This window comes from Salvelinus alpinus, chromosome 22, assembly GCF_045679555.1.
Source record: "Salvelinus alpinus chromosome 22, SLU_Salpinus.1, whole genome shotgun sequence".
In the NCBI taxonomy this organism is placed as follows: domain Eukaryota; kingdom Metazoa; phylum Chordata; class Actinopteri; order Salmoniformes; family Salmonidae; genus Salvelinus; species Salvelinus alpinus.
Window position 1 is genome coordinate 19,244,587 of NC_092107.1, and position 20,264 is coordinate 19,264,850.

Consider the following 20,264-nt stretch of genomic DNA (forward strand, 5'->3'; position numbering starts at 1 on the left):
AGCGCACAGTCAGCGACACCACGCTAACATTTTTCTTCTATACTGTTCTTACAATCCTGACTTATAAACCTCTCTGACCTGCGCTGATACCCAAAACACTCCACAACCACATCATACACTGAGAAAAGTCAGCCAGTCAACAAGTGTTCTTCAAATCGAACGCGAGACAAACGGTGTAGCTGGGCAAATAGTCTAAACCCCAGGACATCTGTTTATCTTTCACTGGACGGGCATGAATCATTTTCTTTGCAAGGCATGGGAGAAGAAAAAAAAAACGAGCTAGAGCTACCACCTCACTTCCTGTGTTTAGACTGTCGCCACTGGATCAGCTACATAAACACCAAGGCTGTGTCCCGAACGGCACCCCATTCCCTACGGACCCTGGCCAAGAGTAGTGCACTATATAGGGGAAGAGGGTGCAATTTGGAACACGGGCCCCAGCCTAGAGGGGCGCGGAAGAGAGGAGTAAAATAGAGGATGAAGTGGGTTACATGCCGTGTGCCAAACCAAACCAAAAACATGTAGAGGGAAACCGCTTTACTGGCAGATGGAGATTATATCACATTGACAGTGATCACAACAGCTCAGAAAAACATATTTAAATGGTAGGTTCAACCTATTATTTTTCGTTTCTGGTGCTGAAAAGTATTTCAATGGATTACATCAGGAGATTCAAGCTCTGAAATGACCGTAGGCTGATATAGTACAAAGCCAGACGTTTACAATACGTTTTAGGTTAAGGGTTAGGCTGCACATCTGCACAGCAAATGGTCTCAACAATCCCATCCAGACGGAGCGTTTCACAGAAAGCGAAATGGGACTGCACATGATGAGACGAGGCTATTTCCGTCCTCAAAAGGAAAGCAGTATGTCTTATTCATCCCCGCTAACACAAACTGCGGTCAGAGAAGTGGAAAACTGATGACCTGTGTTCTCTCTGTTGACACGCCCACTGCAGGAGGTTTTCTCCTGCGTTCCCGACCACAAGCCTCGGTTCAGTTAGACCACGGGTGTATTCTTTAGTGCACAGCGTAGCAAAACATTTTTTTAAATGGTTCTTATCGGACAAGTTCAGCTAGGTCCCACACCGTTTGTTTCAGTTTGGTTCCTAGTGAATACGCCCCTGACACGTACGGGAAAGAGGTAGAACCAGGCAGTCAGTGAGGAATAAAAGCATGACAAAGAATGTGACAGAAAAACGAGACTGAAAAACACCCAGAATCATAACAATCTTTGTTGTGAGGAAGGATCTTGTTGTGATTCCACTGTAAAAAAATTACAAATAAAAAAATAAAAAATAAAAAATGTATTAACTGTACCCGACGGTAAGAGGGAATTACCACTGAGGACAATTGAATTTGTCAACCTCACAGAAGTATCTATCAAGACAATATCTTTTGCCTGAGTGGCCTGCGGATAGTGGTCCAGCGGTTAGTGCGGCGTACCCACCCCGGGACACACGTTTAGCCAACGCTACCAGTCGGCATGGGTTTCGAATCTGCCTCCCAATCTATCCTACCTTTGATGTCTCCTCTAGCCCTCTTCACTGTCCAATCTCAATATAATAAATAAAACCAACAAAAATATATATCTAATGTCATATTCCTGAAGGTGGTCTTCAGCCGATATTTCCAAATGAACATTTAAACAAATATGAACTTCCCTTTGTGTTTCCGGGTCAGTAGGGATCTTACCTTACAGACGGACCGGTGGGAGGGGCAGAGAAACACATTAACAACAGTCTTTCACACTCAGCATTCATTCACACTGTTGCCAAATCACTTGATCATCCTACTAAGCAGCACTGACTAAACTGTACAGTGGCTTGCGAAAGTATTCACCCACCTTGGCATTTTTCCTATTTTATTGCCTTACAACCTGGAATTAAAATGTATTTTTGGGGGGGTTTGTATCATTTGATTTACACAACATGCCTACCACTTTGAAGATGCAAAATATGTTTCTTGCGAAACAAACAAAAAATAAGACACAAAAACGGAAAACTTGAGCGTGAGTAACTATTTACCCCCCCAAAGTCAATAATACAGTTGAAGTCGGAAGTTTACATACACTTAGGTTGGAGTCATTAAAACTCGTTTCTCAATCACTCCACAAATTTCTTGTTAACAAACTATAGTTTTGGCAAGTCGGTTAGGACATCTACTTTGTGCATGACACAAGTCATTTTTCCAACAATTGTTTACAGACAGATTATTTCACTCATAATTCACTGCATCACAATTCCAGTGGGTCAGAAGTTTACATACACTAAGTTGACTGTGCCTTTTAACAGCTTGGAAAATTCCAGAAAATGATGTGATGGCTTTAGAAGGTTCTGATAGGCTAATTGACATCATTTGAGTCAACTGGAGGTGTACCTGTGGATGTATTTCAAGGCCTACCATCAAACTCAATGAGTCTTTACTTTTGATTTTCCCATGATGTCTAGCAATCAGCCAAGACCTCAGCAAAAAAATTATAGACCTCCACAAGTCTGGTACAAAATTCACCAAACTTATTGTGGGAAGCTTGTGGAAGGCTACCCAAAACGTTTGACCCAAGTTAAACAATTTAAAGGCAATACCACCAAATACTAAATTAGTGTATGTAAACGTCTGACCCACTGGGAATGTGATGAAAGAAATAAAAGCTGAAATAAATAATTCTCTCTACTATTATTCTGACATTTCACATTCTTAAAATAAAGTGGTGATCCTAACTAACCTAAGACAGGGAATTTTTACTTGGATTAAATGCCTGGAATTGTTGGAAAAACTGAGTTTAAATGTATTTGGCAAAGGTGTATGTAAACTTCTGACTTCAACTGTATGTATAGCCACCTTTTGCAGCAATTACAGCTGCAAGTCTCTTGGGGTATGTCTCTATAAGCTTGGCACATCTAGCCACTGGGATTTTTGCCCATTCTTCAAGGCAAAACTGCTCCAGCTCCTTCAAGTTGGATGGGTTCCGCTGGTGTACAGCAATCTTTAAGTCATTCCACAGATTCTCAATTGGATTGAGGTCTGGGCTTTGACTTGGCCATTCCAAGACATTTAAATGTTTCCCCTTAAACCACTCGAGTGTTGCTTTAGCAGTATGCTTAGGCTCATTGTCCTGCTGGAAGGTGAACCTCCGTCCCAGTCTCAAATCTCTGAAAGACAAACAGGTTTCCCTCAAGAATTTCCTTGTATTTAGCGCCATCCATCATTCCTTCAATTCTGACCAGTCCCTGCCGATGAAAAACATACCCACAGCATGATGCTGCCACCACCATGCTTCACTATGGGGATGGTGTTCTCGGGGTGATGAGAGGTGTTGGGTTTGCGCCAGACATAACATTTTCCTTGATGGTCAAAAAGCAAAATTTTTGTCCCCAACCCTGATCTGTACTTCCCCAGGACTTTGTCCCTGACCTGTATGGAGAGCTCCTTGGTCTTTATGGTGCCGCTTGCTTGGTGGTGCCCCTTGCAGACTCTGGGGCCTTTCAGAACAGGTGTATATATACTGAGATCATGTGACACTTAAATAAAGTCCACCTGTGTGCAATCTAACTAATTATGTGACTTCTGAAGGTAATTGGTTGCATTAGATCTTATTTGGTGCTTCATAGCAAAGGGGGTGAATACATATGCACGCACCACTTATCCATTATTTACTTATTTATTTTTTGAACAAGTAATTTTTTTCATTTCACTTCACCAATTTGAACTATTTTGTGTATGTCCATTACATGAAATAATGCAACAAAATAGGAAAAACGCCAAGGGAGATGAATACTTTTTTAAGGCACTGTAAATGGCCACTCCACTGGATAGAAACTCCGATACACATAGGGAGCAATACTATGTGTATCGGTTACAGATATCAACACACCGATCAGATAGCCAGTGACTCTCTATTTGACTAACTAGTATTATGCTAAGGCTAGCAATGTCCAACTCCAACCTGAGCCATATCGGTTAGCCTCATATTGACAGACAGATGCGGTGTAGAGTGAAGTTACCGATAGAGACTTGGGTCAGTTTTGCCTTTCACCCACTCATGTTTAAGGTTAGGAATTGGAAGCTGATTCTAGATCTTTACCTAGGTGAACTTCCCCCCAGATCGACAAGTGCAACAGAGAGGAAAAGGAAGCCCAGGGCAATAAAAACACAAAGATACGGCACTGCACGAGAGAGACAGCATACATACGACGCTCAGCCGGTTGAAATCGTTCCGCACACGCCTGCTCTTATCCCTGTTCTTCCTTCGGAACGTGATCTTACTCCTGAAACTCATCCTGATTCAAAACAGGAGACTACTGCACACGGATACCGATGACACGGACACCCCTGACACGGGTAGAGACAGGGACACGGACAGGACATGTGTTCCAGCAGGCAGAAGCAGAAGGTCCATTGAAGGGTGTGTGAGACCTGTCGGAGCGGGTGGTGCCCAAGGAGGAAGTAGATGCTTGATGTCACACGGTGACAGAGGAGGTGCAGCAAGGGGAAACTGAAGAAAAAAATTCAACCACCAAATCTGTCTCTCTTCCGTTTCTCTCTGAAGCCTCTCTCTATCTCTGTTCTTACTCTCACCACATTTTTGGGTTGGGTTCCCGATGGGGACGCCCATGTGAAAATGTATGCAAGCACTACTATAAGTCACTTTGGATAAAAACATCTGATAAATGTCATTCATTGAATCATCATTATTAGTATAGTGTATTAGATACAGTAGCCATGGTAACATTACAGGGCAATACTTAGTCGTGGAAGTACAGCTCTGTAAGACTGACACTACAGTACGTAGACACGTTGGTCTAGACTAGACTGGCATCTCCCCGCTACGTCACACAAACTGAATTCTTACAAACTGCCATTCTGACACTCTCAGTTATGATCTCGTCTCCTTGGTTGCAATCAATGCCACACCCTCTCATTCGCTTTCTTTTCACAAACACGCACGCACACTCACAAGCAGGACCGATACGTGTGCATCCGATGTGTGTAAACGACAACTTCCTTTGTTTGCCAGAGAAGGGGTGCATTTATAAACCAAGACCAATAAGTGCACGCGAGGACACGCATTTACGTTTGAGTTATTTAGCAGACGCTCTTATCCAGAGCGACTTACAGGAGTTAAGTGCCTTGCTCAAGGGCACATCGACATCATTTTCACCTAGTTAGCTCAGAGATTCAAACCAGCAGCCATTCGGTTTCTGGCCCAACGCTCTAAACTTCCAGGCTACCTGCCACCCAAATATACATACACTTTCTTCAGAAAGTACAAGATTTATTCCAAATGTTTTGTTGGACAGCCTGAATTAAAAATTGGTAAGTTTCGGTTGTTGATCATTGCTAACCAACCATTTCCAAGTCTTGCCATAGATTTTCAAGCAGATTTAAGTCAAAACTGTAACTCAGCCACTCAGGACATTCACTGCCTTCTTGGCAAGCAACTCCAGCGTAGATTTGGCCTTTCCCCCTACTGAAAGGTGAATTAATCTCCCAGTGTCTTGTGGAAAGCAGACTGAATCAGGTTTTCCTCTTGGATTTAACCTGTGCTTATTTTTTTTAATGCTTAACGATTACAAGCATACCCATAACAAGATGCCACCACTGTGGTTGAAAATATGGAGAGTGGTACTCAGTAATGTGTTGTATTGGATTTGCCTCAAACGTAACACTTTGTATTCAGGACAAAAAGTTAATTACGTTGCCACAGTTTTTGCAGTATTACTTTAGTGCCTTGTTGCAAAGAGGAAGCATGCCTTGGAATATTTTTATTCTATACAGGCTTCCTTCTTTTCACTCTGTTGTGTAGGTTAGTATTGTGGAGTAACTACAATGTTGTTGATCCATCCTCAGTTTTATCCTATCCCAGCCATTAAACTCTAATTGTTTTAAAGTCACCATTGGCCCCTGAGCGGCTTCCTTCCTCTTCGGCAACTGAGTTAGGACGGACGCCTGTATCTTTGTAGTGACTGGATGTATTGATACACCATCCAAAGTGTAATTAATAACTTCACCATGCTGAAAGGGATATTGAATGTCTGCTTTTTATTTTTATTTTTTACTTATCTACCAATAGGTGTCCTTCTTTGCTAGGCATTGGAAAACCTCACTGGTCTGTGTGGTTGAATGTGTTTGAAAGTGACGGGCATTACAGATCATTTTATGTGTGGGGTACAGAGATGAGGTAGTCATTCAAAAATGTTAAACACTATTATTGCACACAGAGTGAGTCTATGCAACTTATTATGTGACTTGTTGAGCAAATTTTTACTCCTGAACATATTTAGGTTTGCCTAAATACTTGAATACTTACTGACTCAAGACATTTCAGCTTTTCATTTGTTATTCATTTGTAAAAGAAATCGAAAAACATAATTGCACTTTGACATTATAGGCTATTGTGTGTAGGCCATCTCAATGTTATCCATTTTAAATTCAGGCTGTAACACAACAAAATGTGGAAAAAGTCAAGGTGTGTGAATACTTTCTGAAGCACTGTACATACAGTCCCTGTCAAAAGTTTGGACACACCTTCTCATTGTAACGCTCGTCGGAAGGATGAGACCAAGGTGCAGCGTGGTACGTGTTCATGCTTCTTTATTAAAACCGAACACCAAACAAAACCAACGAACGTCACGTCTTGAAGGCTACACAGAGCTAACAAACAAAACAACATCCCACAACCTAAGGTGGCAAAACATGCTGCCTAAGTACGATTCCCAATCAGAGACAACGATAGACAGCTGTCCCTGATTGAGAACCATACCCAGCCAAAACATAGAAACACAAATCATAGAAATAAAGAACATAGAATGCCCACCCAAATCACACCCTGACCAAACCAAATAGAGACATAAAAAAGGCTCTCTAAGGCGTGACAGTACCCCCCCCCCAAAGATGCGGACTCCGGCCGCAAAACCTGAACCTATAGTGGAGGGTCTGGGTGGGCATCTATCCGCGGTGGCGGCTCTGGTGCGGGACGTAGACCCCGCTCCACCTCTGGCTCACCCCACTTTGGTGACGCCTCTGGTGCGGGGACCTTTGTCGTGGGCCCCAGATTGGGGACCCTCGTCGCGGGCCCCGGACTGGGGACCCTCGTCGGAGGCTCCGGACTGGAGGCCGTCGCTGGAGGCTCCAGACTGGAGGCCGTCATTGGAGGCTTCGTGCCATGGATCATCACTGGAGGCTTCGTGCCATGGATCATCACTGGAGGCTTCGTGCCATGGATCATCACTGGAGGCTTCGTGCCATGGATCATCACTGGAGGCTTCGTGCCATGGATCATCACTGGAGGCTTCGTGCCATGGATCATCACTGGAGGCTTCGTGCCATGGATCATCACTGGAGGCTTCGTGCCATGGAGCATCACTGGAAGCTTCGTGCCATGGAGCATCACTGGAAGCTTCGTGCCATGGAGCAAAACTGGAGGCTTCGTGCCATGGATCATCACAGGAGGCTTCGTGCCATGGATCATCACTGGGCCGTGGAGACGCACTGGAGGTCTGGAGAGCAGAGCTGGCATAACAAGTCCTGGTTGGATGCTCACCCTAGCCCGGCAACTGCGGGGCGTTGGCACAGGACGCACTGGGCTGTGAGAGCGCACCGGAGACACTATGCGTAGAGCCGGCGCAGGATATACTGGACTGAAGAGACGCACTGGATGCCAGATGCGCTGAGCCGGCACCATCCGTCCTGGCTGGATGCCCACTCTAGCCCGGCCGATGCGGGGAGCTGGAATATAGCTCACCGGGCTATGGGTGCGCACTGGAGACACACTGCACAGAGCCGCATAACATGGGGCCTGACTAGTCACACCCTCCCCACGGTAAGCACGAGGAGTTGGCTCAGGTCTCCAACCTGACTCAGCCAATCTCCTCGTGGGCCCCCCCAAATTATTTTGGGGGAGTGGCTTCTCGGGCTTCCGTGCTAGCCGTGTCCCCTCGTAACACTGGGCCCCCTTTCTAGCTGCCTCCGCCTTCCTGGCTGCTTCCACCTGTTCCCATGGGAGGCGATCCCTTCCGGCCAGGATGTCCTCCCACGTCCAGGATCCTTTGCCGTCCAGGATGTCCTCCCATGTCCAGTCCTCCTTACCACGCTGCTTGGTCCGTTTGTGGTGGGATGTTCTGTAACGCTCGTCGGAAGGATGAGACCAAGGTGCAGCGTGGTACGTGTTCATGCTTCTTTATTAAAACCGAACACCAAACAAAACAACGAACGTCACGTCTTGAAGGCTACACAGAGCTAACAAAAAACAACATCCCACAACCTAAGGTGGCAAAACATGCTGCATAAGTATGATTCCCAATCAGAGACAACGATAGACAGCTGTCCCTGATTGAGAACCATACCCGGTCAAAACATAGAAACACAAATCATATAAATAAAGAACATAGAATGCCCACCCAAATCACACCCTGACCAAACCAAAGAGACATAAAAAAGTCTCTCTAAGGTCAGGGCGTGACACTCATTTAAGGGTTTTTCTTTCTTTTTACTATGTTCTACATTGTAGAATAATAGTGAAGACATCAAAACTACGAAATAACACATATGGAATCATGTAGTAACCAAAAAAGTGTTAAACAAATCAAAATATATTTATATTTGAGATTCTTCAAAGTAGCCACCCTTTGCCTTGACAGCTTTGCACACTCTTGACATTCTCTCAACCAGCTTCATGAGGTAGTCACCTGGAATGGGGGGGGGTAGTGTGTCCAAACTTTTGACTGGTACTGTACATACATGCAAGCACGAACGCGCGCACAGTACCCCCCGCCCCCCCATCCACACACACACACACACTACCTTTGATGAAATTTCATTGCAGAACTGAGAGCTGTCAGCTGCCAGCCAGTTTGAGGAACTGGCCCTGTTGCGCCACAGCCTCTGAGCCTTTGTCCCACGCCCTACATAGTGTACTACTGTAATTTTGACCAGGGCTCGTTGAGCTCTGTCAAAAGTAGTGCACTATATAGGGAATAGAGTGCCATTTTGGAAGCAACCTGAGTCTGAGTGCTGTTAACCTGATTACATAAGCTACTGTAAGATCTGTTCATGTTATTGATCATTTAAAAAGAGGAGAAAATGCAATTGATTTTACTCTCTCCATCCATTGGTGGTCAATACAACACCAGGGAAAAGCACCAAAAATACACCACCGTGGCACAAGAGTTTAAAGCTGTAATGCAGCATGACTGACACAAACCAACACATAAGAAGAATGATGCAGATAGGGGTTACAGGAAGAGTCATTGACAGACACTGAATGGGAGAGATGAGACGAGGGTTACATCCAAAATGGCACCCTATTCAATACATAGTGCATTACTTTTGACTAGGGCCCATAGGGACTCTAGACAAAAGTAGTGCACTATATAGGGAATAATAGGGTGCCATTTGGGACACACATCAAGCTCAAAAACTCTCCAGGCATATGTTAGTATAGGGCTATTGCCATTTGATTTCAGTCACGTTTTGATGCCAAAACATTCAGGAGATAAAGGTGCTCAAAATTGACCCATTTTGCATACCTCACCTACAATGAGACTGCCATGTCTTCATCACTGTCACGCCTACTCTCGCTCCGGCGCTTCAACTCTATAACCACCGGTCCTGGCATCGTCATTACGCACACCTGCTCCCCATCGTTACACACACCTGGACCTCATCATCACCATGATTAATCTCCCTTTATGTAGCCCTCAGTCATCAGGCCGTTTTGGTTTTGGTCACGTTCAGTACGCTTCTCCTGTTATTGTTTATCTGCCTTTCTTATCACTAAACTCACCTTCTGCACCTGCTTCCGGACTCCAAGCATATAGAGAACCTGTCAAAAGTTTGGACACACCTACTCATTCAAGGATTTTTTATATATTTTTTACCATTTTCTACAGTGTAGAATAATAGTGAAGACATCAAAACTATGTAATAACACATATGGAATCATGTAGTAACCAATAAAGTGTTAAACAAATTAAAATATATTTTGGATTTTAGATTCTTCAAAGTAGCCACCTTTTGATGACAGCTTTGCAAACTCTTGGCATTCTCTCAACCAGCTTCACCTTGAATGCTTTTCCAAAAGTCTTCAAGGAGTTCCAACATATGCTGAGCACTTGTTGGCTGCTTTTCCTTCACTCTGCGGTCCAACTCATCCCAAACCATCTCAATTGGGTTGAGGTCGTGTGATTGTGGAGGCCAGGTCATCTGATAAAGCACTCCATCACTCTCCTTCTTGATCAAATAACCCTTACACAGCCTGGAGGTGTGTTGGGTCATTGTCCTGTTGAAAAACAAATGATAGTCCTACTAAGCCAAACCAGATGGGATGGTGTATCACTGCAGAATGCTGTGGTAGCCATGCAGGTTAAGTGTTCCTTGAATTCTAAATAAATCACAGTTTCACCTGGAAAGCACCCCCACACCATCACACCTCATCCTCCATGCTTCACGGTGGGAACCACACATGCGGAGATCATCCGTTCACCTACTCTGCGTCTCACAAAGACATGGCGGTTGGAACCAAGAATCTCAAATTGGACTCATCAGACCAAAGGACAGATTTCCACCGGCCTAATGTCCATTGCTCGTATTTCTTTGCCCAAGCAAGTCTCTTCTTCTTATTGGTGTCCTTTAGTAGTGGTTTCTTCGCAGCAATTTGACCATGAAGGCCTGATTCATGCAGTCTCCTCTGAACAGTTGATGTTGAGGTGTGTCTGTTACTTGAAAGCTGTGAAGCATTTATTTGGGCTGCAATTTCTGAGGCTGGTAACTCTAATGAACTTATCCTCTGCAGCAGAGGTAACTCTGGGTCTTCCTTTCCTGTGGCAGTCCTCATGAGAGCCAGTTTCATCATAGCACTTGATGGTTTTTGGGACTGCACTTGAAGAAACTTTCAAAGTTCTTGACATTTTCCAGATTGACTGACCTTCATGTCTTAAAGTAATGATGGACTGTTGTTTTTCTTTGCTTATTTAATATGTTCTTGTCATAATATGGACTTGGTCTTTTACCAAATAGGGCTATCTTCTGTATACCACTCGTACCTTGTCATAACACAACTGATTGGCTCAAACGCATTAAGAAGGAAATAAATTCCACAAATTAACTTTGAACAATTCACACCTATTAATTGAAATGCATTCCATGTGATTACCTCATGAAGCTGGTTGAGAGAATGCCAAGAGTTTGCAAAGCTGTCATCAAGGGAAAGGGTGGCTACTTTGAAGAATCTCAAATATAAAATATATTTTGATTTGTTTAACACTTGTTAGGTTTCTACATGATTCCATGTGTTATTTCATAGTTTTGATGTCTTCTTCGTGATCGGTGTCCCTTCCACAGGGCTGTTGAGCTAACATAGGCTAATGCGATTAACATGAGGTTGTAAGTAAAAAATAAAATTTCCCAGGACATAGACATATCTGATATTGGCAGAAAGCTTAAGTTACATTTATATTACATTTAAGTCATTTAGCAGACGCTCTTATCCAGAGCGACTTACAAATTGGAAAGTTCATACATATTCATCCTGGTCCCCCCGTGGGGAATGAACCCACAACCCTGGCGTTGCAAGCGCCATGCTCTACCAACTGAGCTTTTTTGCTTTAACCACCAAGGATCTAAAAACGTGTAAAACATACTTTTTTTCATTTTCACTTATGTTGTAGCTTAGATCCTATTTGACATAATCTGAGGTGTTCGTGTTGTGCCTGCCATCGGTTGAGACACGGCATGCTCTTGAATAAAGGGTGGGTTTCATGTCTTGGCTGATAAATGTAGCTACTAAACATTACAATTTTAACTTTCAAATCAAATCTAAGTTTGTCACATGCACAGGTGTAGACCTTACCGTGAAATGCTTACTTACAAGCCCTTAACTATCAATTCAGGTCAAGAAATAGAGTTAATAAAAACTTTACTAAATAAACTAAAGTAAAAAATTAAATACAAAAGGTCGCACAATAATATAACAATACCGAATCTTTATACAGGGGGTACCGGTACCGAGTCAATGTGGGGGGGGGGGGGGGGGTACAGGTTTGTCGAGGTCATTTGTACATGTAGGTAGGGGTAAAGTGACTATTCATAGATAAACAGCGAGTTGCAGCAGTGTAAGAACAAAGGGGGGGGTCAATGTAAATAGTCCGGGTGGCCATTTGATTAATTGTTCAGCAGTCTAATGGCTTGGGGGTAGAAGCTGTTAAGGAGCCTTTTGGTCCGAGACTTGGCACTCCGGTACCGCAGAGAGAGAGAGAACGGTCTATGACTTGGGTGACTGGAGGTTGACTGGAGGTGACTATATAGGTCCTGGATGGCAGGAAGCTTGGCCCCAGTGATGTACTGGGCCGTATGCACTACCCTCCCCTGTTATCTGTGCCCAATAATGTTTGTACCATGTTTTGTGCTGCTACCCTGTTGTGCTGCTGCCATGTTGTGATGCAACCGGTCAGGATGCTCTCGATGGTGCAGCTGTAATTAGTACCACAAAGACGGTTGGAGGTCCACACATCAGGGAACGTTTTACTTGATTAGGAATACATGTCGTTTTAAAACTCTTCCATAGATAATAATGCAAATATAGATTATAGAAAAGACATCTTTGTGGTAGTAAATCAAAGCTAAAATGTAAATTACATTTCAATGTCAATGGTGTAACAGCTAAATGCAGGTCCATTCTATGGACTCTATTTCTATGATTTAATTGACGCCTACCCTGTGTTCAAGAGCATGCTGTGTCTCAACCGATGGCTGGCACAACACAAACACCTCAGATGATGTAAACTAGGATCTGAGCTACAACATATGTGAAGAAAAAGAAAATCAGTTTACAAATGTTTTGATAATTGATGTTAAAGGTGTCTCACACTCCATATGTTATGTACCTCTCTATCTTCTCTCTAGCTAGCCCCCTCTGCTGCTCTTAGCAACAGTTAGACCACAAACCACTTTTCTCTGGCAGATCAGGGAAACAGTGTCACACACACACACAATGTGAGATGAATGATTGACACCTCTAAACTTCCAGTAAGTGATTTGCCTCCAATGCTCCTTATAGAACACATCACTGCACTCTATACTCCTCTGTAAACTGGTCATCTCTGTATAACTGACGCAAGACCCACTGGTTGATGCTTATTTATAAAACCCTCTTAGGCCTTCCTTCCCCTCTATCTGAGAAACTGTACCTACTGCAGCCCTCATCCTCCACATACAACACCCGTTCTGCCAGTCACATTCTGTTAAAGGTCCCCAAAGCACACACATCCCTGGGTCACTCCTCTTTTCAGTTCACTGCAGCTAGCGACTGGACGAGCAGCAAAAAACACTCAAACTGGACAGTTTTATCTCTTAATTCAAAGACTCAATCATGGACACTCTTACTGACAGTTGTGGCTGCTTTGCCTGATGTATTGTTGTCCATCTTCTTGCCCTTTGTGCTGTTGTCTGTGCCCAATAATGTTTGTACCATGTTTTGTGCTGCTACCCTGTTGTGCTGCTGCCATGTTGTGTTGCTACCATGCTGTGTTGTCATGTGTTGCTGCTATGCATGCTGTGTTGTTGACTGAAGTCTCTCTTTATGTAGTGTTGTCTCTCTTGTCGTGATGTGTGTTTTGTCCTACATTTTTAATCCCAGTCCCTGTCCCCGCAGGAGGCATTTTGCCTTTTGTTAGGCTGTCATTGTAAATAAGAATTGGTTCTTAACTGACTTACCTAGATAAATAAAGGTTAAATACAAAAATACAGAAATCAGTCACTTGAAATGAATTCATTAGGCCCTAATCTATGGATTTGACGTGACTGGGAATACAGATATGCATTTGTTGGTCACAGATGCCTTTAAAGTGGATAGTGGCTCAGAAAACCAGTCAGTATCTGGTGTGCCCACCATGTCCCGCATGCAGTGCAACACACCTCCTTCGCATTGAGTTGACCAGGCTGTTGATTGTGGCCTGTGGAATGTTGTCCCAATCCTCTTCAAAGGCTGTGCGAAGTTGCTTGATATTTGCAGGAACTGGGACACTCTGCGTACACGTCGATCCAGAGCATCCCGAACATGCTCAATGGTTGACATGTCTGGTGAGTATGTAGGCCATGGAAGAACTGTCCCATTTTCAGCTTCCAGGAATTGTGTACAGATCCTTGCATTATCATGCTGAAACATGAAGTGATGGGACAATGGGCCTGAGGATCTCGTTACAGTATCTCTGTGCATTCAAATTGTCATCGATAAAATGCAATTGTGTTCGTTGTTCGTAACTTATGCCTGCCCATACCATAACCCCACCGCCACCATGGGGCACTCTGTTCACAACGTTGACATCAGCAAACTGCTCGCCCACACGAGGCCATACATGCTGTCTGCCAGCTGCCAGGTACAGTTGAAACCGGGATTCATCCATGACGAGCCCACTTCTCCAGCATGCCAGTGGCCATCAAAAGGTAGGCATTTGCCCACTGAAGTCGGTTACGACTCCGAAACTGCAGTCAGGTCAAGACCCTGGTGAGGACGACGAGCACATAGATGAGCTTCGCTGAGACGGTTTCTGACAGTTTGTGCCAAAATGATTAGGTTGTGCAAACCCAAAGTTTCATCAGCTGTCCGAGTGGCTGGTCTCAGATAATCCCGCAGGTGAAGAAGCCTGATGTGGAGTTCCTGTACTGCCGTGGTTACACGTGGTCTGCGGTTGTGAGGCCGATTGGAACGTGGTCTGCCAAATTCTCTGAAATTACGATGTAGGCGGCTTATGGTAGCGAAATTAACATTAAATTATCTGGCAACAGCTCTGGTGGACAATTGCACGCTCCCTCAAAACAGGAGACATCTGTGGTATTGGGTTGTGTGACAAAACTGCACATTTTAGAGTGGCCTTTTATTGTCCCCAGCACAAGGTGCACCTGCGTAATGATCATGCTGTTTAATCAGCTTCATGATATGCCACACCTGTTAGGTGGATGGATTATCTTGGCAAAGGAGAAATGCTCTCTAACAGGGATGTAGACAAATTTGTGCACAAAAGTTGAGAGAAATAAGCTTTATGTGCATATGGAACATTTCTGGGATCTTTTATTTCAGCTCATGAACCATGGGACCAACACTTTACAAGTTGCATTTATATTTTTGTTCAGTGTATTTCGAGTTCCATAATTGCTCAATATTTAGAAAATCTCAGTCAGTGTGTATCAACAGGCTCTGTTACATACCAGCCCATTAAGTCCTTTAACGAGCTGCTAAAACACCTGCAGCCCATCAAACATCCAACCACCCCTCTCTCTCTCCCGCCCTCCCTCGCCCCCCCCTATTCTGCTCCAGCTGTCTGGGCTGCTTCCATCCCTCCATCTCCCCCTCTTTCTTCTCCAGCCTCACTCACTTCCACATCCCACCAAACAGCCCCATTCTCCCTCTTTTCTCCCGTTCTTTCGATCCACCCCTGTGCTGATTCTCAGTAAACTGCAGCTGTGCAGTATCAAAATAGAACGAGCGCAGGCCTTAGAATTAGCAGCAACTGCTAATCAAACAGGGGCGTGAACGAGAGAGGGAGAGAGAAAATGTAAGAGAAAGACAGAGAGAGCGAGAGAGAGAGAGATACAAAATAGAATGAGGGAGGGAGAGAGAGAGAAAATAGAGAGAGAGAGGATGCGAGAAAACACATGACAGAAGGAAATTGATGAAAAGGAGAGCTGACAGGGAAGGTCCAAGGCCATATAATATCTCAGAGTTTGGCCACCGGTAGAAGCTGGTGAATGTCTATCTCAATTACAATCTCTGTTTACATCCAAAATGGCACCCTATCCCTTTATTGTGGACTACCTTTGACCAGGACCCATAGGGCTCTGGTCGAAAGTAGTGCACAGTACTACGTAGGAAATAGGTTGCCGTTTGGGAGGCAGTAATAGTCTGCTGTGTAATGGGAGCCAGAGTGTGTATGTTTCCTAGTGCTGAGACAGCACAGGACAGGGTCCAGGATCAGACTGCAGCTATCGCCATCTGGATCACATCTACTGCAGAGAGCGAGAAAGAGAGGGGGGAGAGAGAAAGGGTGGGGGGAGAGAGAAAGAGAGAGGGGGAGATATGGGGGGAGATCGAGGGACAGAGAGAATGAGAGGGGGGAGATGTGGACGGAGAGGGTGGAAGAGAGTAAAGAGAGGGCTAGAGAGTACAGAAAGTGAGAATATCATACTCTTATGAACAGGGGAAGGAGGCAGATAAAAAAATATATATTTTATTGTCACATAAACCAGATAGGTGCTGTGAAATGTGTTGTTTTACAGGTTCAGCCATAGTAGTAAGGTTTCCGTGGAGAAAGTTAGGGTTAAGTGCTTTGCTTAAGGGTACATCAACAGATTCTTTACCTTGTCGGCTTGGGTGTTCAAACCAGCAACCTTTTGGTTACTGGCCCAACACTCTAACCGCTAGGTTACCTGCCGAGAGAGGGAGGAGATAGAGAAGCAGAGATGAGGGAGAGGAATGGCAGGGACTGCAGTCTACTGAACAAAAATATAAACACAACATGCAACCATTTCAACGATTTTACTGAGTTCCAGTTCATATAAGGAAATCAGTCAATATAAATAAAATAATTTGACCCTAATCTATGAATTTCACAAGACTGGGCAGGAGCGCAGCCACTTGGGAGCCAGGCCCACCCACTGGGGAGTCAGGCCCAGCCAATCAGAATTAGTTTTTCCCCACACAAGGGCTTTATTACAGACAGAAATACTCAGTTTTATTAGCTGTCTGGGTGGCTGGTCTCACAATCCCGCAGGTGAAATAGCTGGATGTGGAGGTCTGGGGCCGGCATGGCCTGTGGATGTGAGGCCGGTTGGACGTACTGACAAATTAAGTTGGAAATGATTTGGCAACAGCTCTGGTGGACATTCCTGCAGTCCGCATGTCAATTGCACGCTCTCTCAAAACATGATACATCTGTGGCATTGGGTTGTGTGACAAAACTGCACATTTTAGAGTGGCCTTTTATTATCCCCAGCACAAGGTGCATCTGTGTAATGATCATGCTGTTTAATCAGCTTCTTGATATGCCACACCTGTTAGGTGGATGGATTATCTTGGCAAAGGAGAAATGCTCACTAACAGGGATGTAAACAAATTTGTGCACAACATTTGAGAGAAATAAGCTTTTTGTGCGTACGGATGTTGTCTGGGACCTTTTATTTCAGCTCATGAATCACACTTTACATGCTTTTATATTTTTGTTCAATATACAGTTGAAGTCGGAAGTTCACATACCCTTAGGTTGGAGTCATTAAAACTCGTTTTTCAACCACTCCACAAATTTCTTGCCTACAAACTATAGTTTTGGCAAGCCGGTTAGGACATCTACTTTGTTTACAGAAAAATTATTTCACTTATAATTCACTGTATCACAATTCCAGTGTGTCAGAAGTTTACATACGCTAAGTTGACTGTGCCTTTAAACAGCTTGGAAAATTCCAGAAAATGATGTCATGGCTTTAGAAGGTTCTCATAGGCTAATTGGCATAATTTCAGTCAATTGGAGGTGTACCTGTGGATGTATTTCAAGGCCTACCTTCAAACTCAGTGCCTCTTTGCTTGACATCATGGGAAAATCAAAAGAAATCAGCCAAGACCTCAGATTTGTTTTTTTAGACTTCCACAAGTCTGGTTCATCCTTGGGAACAAACGCCTGAAGGTAACATGTTCAACTGTACAAACAGTAGTATGCAATTATAAACACCATGGGACCACGCAGCCGTCATACCGCTCAGGAAGGAGACGCGTTCTTTGGTGCGAAAAGTGCAAATCTATCCCAGAACAACAGCAAAGGACCGTGTGAAGATGCTGGAGGAAACTATCTATATCCACAGCAAATCGAGTCCTAAATCGACATAACCTGAAAGGCCGCTCAGCAAGGAAGAAGCCACTGCTCCGCCATAAAAAAGCCAGACTACGGTTTGCAACTGCACATGGGGACAAAGATCATACTTTTTGGAGAAATGTCCTCTGGTCTGATGAAACAAAAATAGAACTGTTTGGCCATAATGACCATCGTTATGTTTGGAGGAAAAAGGGGGATGCTTGCAAGCCAAAGAACACCATCCCAACCGTGAAGCACGGGATGGCTGCATCATGTTTTGGGGGTGCTTTGCTGCAGGAGGGAATGGTGCACTTCACAAAATAGATGGCATCATGAGGCAGGAAGATTATGTGAATATATTGTAGCAACATCTCAAGACATCAGTCAGGTAGTTAAAGCTTGGTCGCAAATGGGTCTTCCAAATGGACAATGACCCCAAGCATACTTCCAAAGTTGTGGCAAAATGGCTTAAGGACAACAAAGTCAAGGTATTGGAGTGACCATCACCAACCCTGACCTCAATCCTATAGAACATTTGTGGGCAGAACTGAAAAAGCGTGTGCGAGCAAGGAGGCCTACAAACCTGACTCAGTTACACCAGCTCTGTCAGGAGGAATGGGCCAAAATTCACCCAACGTATTGTGGGAAGCTTGTGGAAGGCTACTCGAAACATTTGACCCAAGTTAAACAATTTAAAGGCAATGCTACCAAATACTAATTGAGTGTATGTAAACTTTTGACCCACTGGGAATGTGATTAATGAAATAAAAGCTGAAATAAATCATTCTCTCTACTATTGTTCTGACATTTCACATTCATAAAATAAAGTGGTAATCCTAACTGACCTAAGACAGGTAATTTTTACGAGGATTAATGTCAGGAATTGTGAAAAACTGAGTTTAAATGTATTTGGCTGAGGCGTATGTAAACTTCTGACTTCAAATGTAGCTGCATATTTTCTCTTGACACGAGGGTAAGTGACAGACAGACCAGGGTACATGGAGAGTCAGAAAACAGCCTAACGTCTGGACCTCTGGGGGGTAGATCAGCTGTAATATTGCAGATAGATTGTCGCTTCCATCAATGTAATTGTCTGCATCATTTTCAATCCCCCATATATATTATTTTGTAAATATATACAGTGCCAGTCAAAAGTTTGGTCACACCTACCCATTCAAGGGTTTTTCTTTATTTTTTTACTATTTTCTACATTGTACATGATTCCAACACATATGGAATCCTGTAGTAACCAAAAAAAAGAGTTTAACATCTAAATATATTTTATATTCTTCAAAGTAAAAAAACCAAATGATAGTCACACTAAGTGCAAGCCAGATGAAATGGCGTATCGCTGCAGAATTCTGTGGTAGCCATGCTGGTTAAGTGTGTCTTGAATTCTAAATAAATCACAGACAGTGTCACCAGCAAAGCAGAATGCCAAGAGTGTCCAAAGCTGTCATCAAGGCAAAGGGTGGCTACTTTGAAGATTCTCAAATATATTTTTATTTGTTTAACACTTTTTTGGTTACTACATGATTCCATGTGTTATTTCATAGTTTTGATGTCTTCACTATTATTCTACAATGTAGAAAATAGTCAAATAAAGAATGACCTTTGAATGAATGTGTGTCCAAACTTACCCGAAGAGTCTCCATAAGAAGTGGGAGAAAAGCCAGCAAAGAAAGAGACCAATAGCAAAGTTCAAAAAGCCCCAGTGCCAGAAAAAAACAATTCATTTAAATAGCATCTGAAGGTAGACCCTTATGCACAGTTGTGACCCACTTTCTCAACCCAAAACGTTTCCTTGGTGAGAGGACACCATGCCCCTCATTTTTTCATAGCGTGTTATACTGATCTTACAAACTTTCCTGGTACGCAAAATAAAGCTTCAAGACGAACCTTTTACCCTTTAGTCTCATGTACTTTGACCCCTCTGCCTGATTGGCTGTCAGCTCTGGACCCATTGATGAGGAGTCTGGGGGAAAAAAGCCTAATCATCGTCCTCTTCCTCAGATTCACCTTCCTCCTCCTCATCTCCATCTCCCATTCTGACCACCTGCCCTTTCTCTCTAGTCAGGGCCTCCCCCTAACAACAGGCAAAGGTTCCTTAGTACCTTTGACCACACCAGCCTCTCCCCTCCCACCTCCTTTCTTATCCCCTTTTTTCCTCCTCCGCTTGACACCCTCCTCCACCGCCCCTATTCGCTAGCCCTTCCCCACTATACTCTCCTCGTCCACTAGCATGACCTGACTAGGCCCTGCCTCATCTACACCACCATCCATAGCATGACTAGACCCAGCCTCAGCTACACCACCAACACATCCCTTACAAATATTCCACTAGCAATCAACCTACCCACCAAACTCACTCTTTTCATGAACACAACCACAGCTTTGTTCATTCTGGATGCGGAATGTATAAACTCAGCTC

At 43.9% G+C, this 20,264-nt stretch overlaps 1 protein-coding gene across 7 annotated transcripts in view; it reads right to left on the reverse strand.

Moving 5' to 3' along the window:
• Positions 1-20,264, reverse strand: part of LOC139549193 (dedicator of cytokinesis protein 10-like) — a 177,577-nt gene that overhangs the window by 100,301 nt on the left and 57,012 nt on the right. For 2 of the 7 annotated variants that reach the window (XM_071359392.1, XM_071359391.1), the window contains exon 1: positions 4,192-4,450. The exons of the other annotated variants lie outside the window; for them this stretch is intronic. In XM_071359392.1, the coding sequence (XP_071215493.1) occupies positions 4,192-4,278 (87 nt within the window). In that variant the 5' untranslated portion in view covers positions 4,279-4,450. Of the gene's footprint in view, positions 1-4,191; positions 4,451-20,264 lie in introns of those variants that run through there. 7 annotated transcript variants of the gene reach the window in all.